The sequence below is a fragment of the Tauraco erythrolophus genome, chromosome Z (assembly GCF_009769465.1).
Source record: "Tauraco erythrolophus isolate bTauEry1 chromosome Z, bTauEry1.pri, whole genome shotgun sequence".
Taxonomy (NCBI): domain Eukaryota; kingdom Metazoa; phylum Chordata; class Aves; order Musophagiformes; family Musophagidae; genus Tauraco; species Tauraco erythrolophus.
Window position 1 is genome coordinate 57,847,066 of NC_141496.1, and position 7,793 is coordinate 57,854,858.

General features: G+C 42.2%; 1 protein-coding gene across 2 annotated transcripts in view; it reads left to right on the forward strand.

Moving 5' to 3' along the window:
* MCC (MCC regulator of Wnt signaling pathway) overlaps window positions 1-5,312 on the forward strand; it is a 216,120-nt gene extending 210,808 nt beyond the window's left edge. For both annotated transcript variants that reach the window (XM_086629428.1, XM_086629429.1), the window contains 2 exons: window positions 3,961-4,083; window positions 5,132-5,312. In XM_086629428.1, the coding sequence (XP_086485554.1) occupies window positions 3,961-4,083; window positions 5,132-5,312 (304 nt within the window). The remainder of the gene's footprint in view (window positions 1-3,960; window positions 4,084-5,131) is intronic.
* Window positions 5,313-7,793: the final 2,481 nt, after the last annotated feature.

Genomic DNA, 7,793 nt, shown 5'->3' on the forward strand with positions numbered 1-7,793 from the left:
AGCTCATGGTGCCGCTCTGACAGGGGAGCCGGAACTCAGAGGGGTCTGCTTGTAGCAGGCAGTGCTGCCTGGTGGGTAAAAGGATGTTCCTAGCGATGGCAAGATGTAGAATAGTCAGGCTCCAAAGGCCCCTGACTCCTCTGCCCGCCTGTGGGAAACTCTCTCACCTCCTGATTTAGAGAGAGCTCATTACTCCTCTCTTGCTCCAGATTTGGCAGGAGCTCTGTGTGCCCTTGACCCCAGGGCAGACGGGCGATAGCTTGTGCTTTCACAAGAGGGGGCGTTAGCTGGGTACACTAAAAGCCAGGGGCAGAAAAATCAAATTTCTGCATGCCAGGGAAGAGCAGCTTCCTGTTTGCAGAACTGGGGAGTTCTCGATTAAATGAGCAAGGGCAGAAAAATCCACCTGGGAAGACTTCGGGCATATGAAACCTGAACGTGTCTGGAAAAGCCCAGACAGGAGGGAAAATGTAAGGTGCGCAATGCCTTGCTTACATTATTCTGGGCCAAACATGGTGTCATTGTGCGGAGGCCAAATTAACAGAAAGTGCAGAAATGTGCCCGATGTTATATAGTTTCCTTTGTGGCTCTGGCAGAATTCCCTGCTCTCTGAAGCCATAGCCTTGAAACTAGAGAAAACGTTAGGGCCTGATCCCTTGCCTTCCTATTCAAACCATCCTGTAAGTCTGAAACAAAAAGCCCTTGAAAACCACTTAGCAACTGCCCACCTAGTGTTTTGATGGTGAAAACACAAAACAAAAGTCTTTGTTACCAGCATTTCGATGAAAACAGTGTTTTTAGCGGATGTTTGAGTGGGCTGTAGGCCTCTGAATACACTTACTCTGAGCTTTTCCTTGGAAAGGGAGCAGTCACGGATTTCCCTAGCAGACTTCTCTGAGTGCCCCGCAGCAGAGCCCTTTGTGTTGGAAGCCAGCCATGCCCTCAGATCATTCTGTCTTCTGGGAATACACGCTCATTTTCTCTGTGCATATGAGGTGCCTTGGCTGTGTTTTCCACAGCTCCAGTGGCAGTAGCCAGTTGGAAGAGGAACTGTTGGGAGAAAAGCTGTGCTGGCGTCTGTGGTCCAATTGACTCGTGAGTTGAGGGCTCACAGAAATTGTGTTCTCCTAAAAACATTTGCTTCTCCTTCCCTTTTCTCATGAAAATTCACATATAAATACTTCCTCAGGATCCATACTGGTCCGTATGACAGCCCTGCGGCATGACAGCGGTGTGAGTTTGACATGTAAGCTTCTGTGCTAGCGTGTTCTCCAGACTCTGGAAGACTGTCTTGTAGCAGAAGACCGTGCCACAGCCATACGGCGATCCCTGTCAGGGGGATGCTCGTATGGCTGTCGGCATGAAATGCAGTTCCATCCCTGGTTTGCAGCTTTGACGCGTTCTCATCCTGGAAAAACACTGTGTGTGACTAGGACTATTGTTTTAAAATGTTCTGTTTTATTAAGCCTGTAGTGGCTGATTCTTCATATCCTGTTGATTTATAATAGCAATCGGGAAAGTGAAGTGTTTCTAGAAATCCCGTAAAGACAGTTACTCCCGTGATGCATTAAAGGAATACAAATAGCACTTCAGGATTCAGTCCCATTCGCTGCCCAACTAAGCAATCACTTTTGGACAGACGCAAATAAGGACAATTCCTTCTGTCCAAACTGAGGTAATTAGTGATAGAAATAGAGAGAGGTGGAAAGAGTTAGCATTATGAGGCATGAGATTTTTTACAAAGGGATAGAGCATTTGCTGGCCAGCCAGTGGGGTGCAGCTCTGAGGTCTCTCATCTGCTACTAAAACAGAAGGTGCAGCGCTGCAGGAGAAAACCTTACGTGTTTTTGCATGTAACAGTCATTAACCAAGCTTATATGCATTTCCCAGACTAAAACAAGGTATTCACTGTGCTTTTACTCTTGCTGCTCTGTCTGTCTAGCCAGGAGTTACTTGTTCTCTGAAATGACTCTTGAAGATATTTAGATAGGCATGTTTTAAATCGGGAACAGTAAGCATAGAAGCAGATCCCTGTGTGGTGTTTTTGTAAGATTTTGGGACATTTCAGTACATGCAATCAAACCGCCCATCGCTTTCCGTGAGATTAAGGTGGGAGTAGGCACTAGCTAGTGCTGTGTTCACTGACTTGAAGACATTGAGAAAAGCCAGAAGAACTGTCTGCATCTTGTCTGCATCTTGTCTGCTCAGGGCGTATGTGTGTTTTACTGGTAGAAAACTAAATTTCAGGCACCTATGGATTTGAAGGATTACCCACTGTTACCTATGGTAACCTAGAACTAGTATCTGGAAGTTGTTTAACTAGCCTTTGGAGGCCCAGGGTGTTTACCACTCTGCTGGCTATGCGTCTTTGGCAAGCAGCAAGACATGGATGTTACAGGCCAAATGTAAAGAGGTTTTAGCTGAGTTTGGACTGAGCATGACTGGTTGAAAGGATGCTGCAGAAACAGAAAAAAGGTGATGTAATAGTTTTATCAGGTAACAGTCACTGTAGCAGACAGACTTTACCATGCATCACAAGTTCCTCCAAGTCTTTCCACTGTGTTTCTTTTTCATTCAGATTTTGTTACAGCAGGTGTGCTAAGGACTTCAGCTACAGGAAATTGTGGCTCTACAGGGTTCTTTCCCATGGGACTGTGAGCAGTGTTTTCACAGCTAAACTTTTAAATCCATCTCACATGATTTTTAATTTTCTTTTCTCCCCATCCAAATACTGCAAAGTTTTATTCCATTGGACTTGCTTTTCATGCTAGGACCCAGTGCTGGGTACAGAGCTACTGAGCCTTCCCCAGAGCCCCTGGCTGTGGTGGCCTTTGGCACACACAAGGACCAGGTTTACCCTGCTCTCTTCTGTCCTTGTATGGCTCTTACCAGTAGTGCCACACGCGTTAGATAACAGGTCTGGCCTCTGCCGGGTCTGATCTTTTCTTATCTATCTTCTGTTGCAAGTGAAAACTGGAATTTCTTTGTTCTTGTTTTCTTTGCAGAACACAAATTTGGACTGGAGACTGTGCTGAGTCCTGAGAGCGAAGATAGGATATAAAAAATAAAATTTATATTTGAGGTGGATGCCAGTGAGCTTTTTAGCACTAGAGAAAAACATTTGAGTAATTTGAAAACTGAGAGTATGTGACTTCAATGAAAGGACACACAAAGAATACTGATGATTCTTCATCAACAAGGCCCCTCTTATGTCCTTTTTAATTTGGCCAGCAAACCAGCGTCTGCAGTGTGTTGGGATAAACTGCTAGCTTGGAATATTTCCCTGGCTGACTTTGTGAAAGCCCTTCTGTTGCTGGAGTCGGGCACGGCGGTACGTGCCACATGTGCGGTTCGTGTCTCCAGTTATGGAACGCTGCCGTTGCCCGGCCAGCCTCGGAACTGCAGGCTGATGAGAAGGGATTCCAGGAGCATCCCTGTGGTCTGTGCCCAGCTGCGGCAGCTTTCACAGACTTTAGGGTATTCATTCCCAGGGGGCTCCGTGGGTTTATGTGGGAGCTCGCAGCAGTCTTGTTATTGGGATGAAATCCAATTTACTCGCCTACTGCAACCAAAAAAAAAAGGAAAAGCAAACCACTGCAAAGCAGTTCTCAGTAGCAAAGCATGGACAAATGTCTCCATACCTGCAGAGTTCTCCAGTGCTAGGTTTGACATTGCAGAATCTAACTTTATCCCGGTTTAGCCCAGCTCCATGGAATTCTTACTGCCCCCCCCCCCCCCCCCCCCCTTCCCTCTCCCAAATGTGATGTTTTTCTCACTGGGCTGCCTATGCCATGAGGATGGGTCACAGAAAAACGTTCCTGGGTGTCCATATCGGCACCCTTGCACCAGAGGTGGGACAGTCCCGTGTCTGTATAGGAGCAGGCTGTGGTCTGCTAATAATAATAACAGTGTTATTTCTGTTTTGACAATAGTTTTCTCCTTCCTTTTCTCCTGATCCAGGGAGAAGAAACTGAAAGCTAGAGTGCAAGAGTTAGTGAGCGCTTTGGAGAGACTCACAAAGAGCAGTGAAATCAGACATCAGCAATCTGCAGAATTTGTTAATGACCTTAAAAGGGCGAACAGGTAAAGGATCTACCAGCAGATGGATACACTATTGATTTTTCTTTGCCGTGTTCTGGTGATGCACTATAATCCTTCCCCTACCTTAATGAGCAGTTTGTGGATCCTTGCATTTGCACGAGTTGACTCTTTAAGGTTACAGTTAGAGATGGGGGAGGTATAAACCCCCCATGTAGGACACTGAAAACTACAGAGCTAGTAGAGTGGGAGAAACAGGTTAATCTTAACTGAGTTACTAGTAAATGCATTATTATTAAAACAAACAAACCCCTCCATTTAGTCAGATGTATTAATCTGTTATTTTGTTTAAAATTACTCCTTTTTCTTTGGCTCCAGCCTCTTTATTAATAAACTGGCTTTGATAATCACACTTAAAATTTATTGCTCACTCAGTAGGTTTTACTGGCACTGTTTGGATGGACTGAGAATATGATGGACTGTGGCTGCTCGTCCTGCAAGGAGCCTACTGCTCACAATGTAATTTTCATTAATAAATTATACTTCAGAGCCCTTGTGGTGAGGAGCAGTACCCATCTCAACGTTTCCTACTGAGTCAAGGTGGAGGCACAAAAGATACTTAGCAGCTGACAAATTAGCACAAGATGGCATCCTCTGAATATAACTTATTTTTTAAAATAGAAAATGCAAAATCAATGCTGGATTTTGTAAGCAGATTCTGGCCATGCAGTCTTTTTGCAAAGCATTACATATTTAATGTTGTGGTGTCTTGACTCACAAACAGTTGTCTGCAAGGTCATCATCAGCAACCTCTAGCTGGCTCTTCGAACCTGTTTCAAAATATTTTCAGTAACCAGTTTACTGGTAAAGCTATGTACTTGCCCCAGAAAAGATACAGAGATTAACACTGATTGGGGTTTGGATCAGTAAGGTTTGGATCTAATGAGTTTTAAAGCATTACTAAATTTTAGGAAGATGATCAGTACCCAGACTTTGGAATGCCCTGAAGGTGGGGTTTTGGGGTGGGTTTTTGTAGCACTTGCTATGAACAAGGCTTTTTGAATGACCTTTTATTGCCTGGTGTTTCCAACAGCAACTTGGTAGCAGCTTATGAAAAAGCAAAGAAAAAGCATCAAAATAAGCTGAAGAAACTGGAGTCGCAAATGATGGCCATGGTGGAAAGACATGAAACACAAGTAAGGATGCTCAAACAAAGAATAGCTCTACTAGAAGAAGAGAACTCTAGACCACACACAAATGAAACTTCACTTTAAATGCATCTCTCTCAAAGATGCTTAGTGCCATTACAAATTTCTTTACTTTGGAGACTGACATTTAGATAGCTTCAAACACTAGAAGCTCTGACTGTCAACGCTGACACACTTAAGCACCTTCTCTGGAATCCCAGAGAGGTGCCATGGGGATAATATAAGCGTTAACCAAGGACTGTTTCATAATGTAAAATGGCAGTGCCTGAATTAACATGCTATAATTATGTACATTGTCCATGTCATTGTGTCTGTATTCATAGAAGTTCTCTTCCATTTTATGTATGTCCTATAGGTGACAGCGTCACATAGCAAAATAATCCATGTTAAGAGGTTTTAATTTGAGCAGTTTGGAGACAATTTGAGAGTTTTCCCAATCCCTGAACTCCCTTTACACATGACTCTGCATTGTACCCTCAAGACTTGCTGCTGTGGTTAAATTGACTAAATAGGCAGCTGCAGAGTGGGGATATGATAGGCTGGCTTGCTTTTTGCACCGTACTTACAGCACTGTCACTCACAGTGCAGATCAGGTAGGAAAACTACTGTCGATTTGGAAAAACAACAAGAAACACTGGTTGCATCTCTGAAAACTATGATAATGGTGTATTTCTTACACTTTGTGAGAAGACTAAAGGCTGTGAGTTTCACCATGCCAGATAGATGATAGTCTGTGTCAAGGTTTGGTAAGAAATGAAAGGAAGTCTTCTGGCATTTATATTGCATGGTGTTTGCAATTATTTTGTGAAACAGTTGGTTTTTCCTGTTAATACCTTATAGGCAATGTTTTGTTTAAGAAGCTGGGCCATTTTTTGCCATATGTATAGTGCTTATTACAGCTTTCTGTGATCAAGAGGTAGCATGTCTTCTTTTTATACTTGTTTTGACCAAAAAAAGGTACTTACTGGGAATGTACCTGTTTAATATTGAATACATAGGCACAAAACTATAAATGTGTAGGTGTATGGATATACAGCCACAAACAGAATGTGAATGGTGAAGTCTTCATACTGCTTCTTAGGTTAGTTTTTGTTACTGCTAATATTCTCTTCTTTTGTTTAAGTCAGTCGGTCACATCATGTTACTGTAAGTATTATCAAACCGACTGAATTGAAAATGTTGGCCTGTTACAGTAACGAACATGACGCAAAGCACGGCAATCAGGTTGATTTCTCTAGAGAGCAAAATAGAGGAGTCTGCCACAGCACCTGTTTCACTTAGAATTTGCTTTTTGACCGAGTATGTACAACAGCTTCCATGTTTGTTTTAACACACCAAACCCGAGTCGATTAACTTTGTTAGCCTATTGCTGTGTTACACTTCTACTTTGTATTTTTCAGGCTCTGTTTGAGTGAGTCTGATTCCACGAGTTGTCTGTCCTTTTTGCTTTACATGTTGAGTTGCACCTCAAGTTTTATTAGTGTATTTAGAATTATGATAACTTCTCTCATGTATTTCTCCAATTTCTAGTACTAAGGAAATATTTTTAGAGGACTTGAACCGTTTTTGTCTACTCTTGGTCAGCCAAAATAGCTGTGGGAATTTCTGTTCAGAATATGGCATTATTGTCAAGTCTTGGTTACATCTGAAACTGTAGAAGTGGGTGTTCATGACATCTCTTGTTACTGTAGCTGCTGTTTTCTTCTTTTCTTAGGGTAGCGATTCCTACTTCTCTAGAGTCTGATACATCAGCTACAAAGACAACATCATAAGTGATTCATTGCAATAGCAAGTTAAAACAATGCTGATTTTAAAATTAAGTTGTAGGTAGTGATACCCTGGAATTGGTTTTGATCAGTCCTCTTTCTCAAGATAATTGCGCTTCTTAATTTAAAATGCAAATGGAAATTTTTGCAAACCAGTCTGTTGAGGGAGCAGGCACATTGATTTCTTACTGTTTTTACGGTTTTGCTAAGTATGTATAGAGTTTCCCCTTTTTTGGCCAACAAGTTTCTCACCAACAGGAATGTGGGTTTTTGCCATATGCTTCAGAGGTAGCTGATCACACTTGTTTCTGAAGCCACACAAAATTATCCTGTGTGCTGTGGCTAAAATGCAGTTAAAGTTTTGTCTTCTTGCATGGGAAATACCCGTGTAACTTGAGGTCATCTCAAACCGCCCATGTGATACACCTTTCACTTAAGGTGACTAGAAACCACTGCTGCACTGGATTTCCGCTTAGGCTCATTTTTTTCTGTTTCTTGGTAGCTACAGAAGCTGTTAAACATAATACAATGAAGCTTATTAAAGCAATTGAATTGAAATCTGTCTTTAGAGATACAAATTAAGAAAGCGTAAAATGTACTTGGGTTTAAAAGCATAAAAAGCTGCAGTGTTCCTCAAGTGCCTTTTTCAGGCCTAACAATTTGCAGATTCTGCACAAACGGAACATTTTATTATTTATTTTACTACACTTACTGCGTATCTTCCCTGCCAACTATGCTCTAAAATTGTTTTCTCCAAAACTGTTTTAGAACAAATTATAAA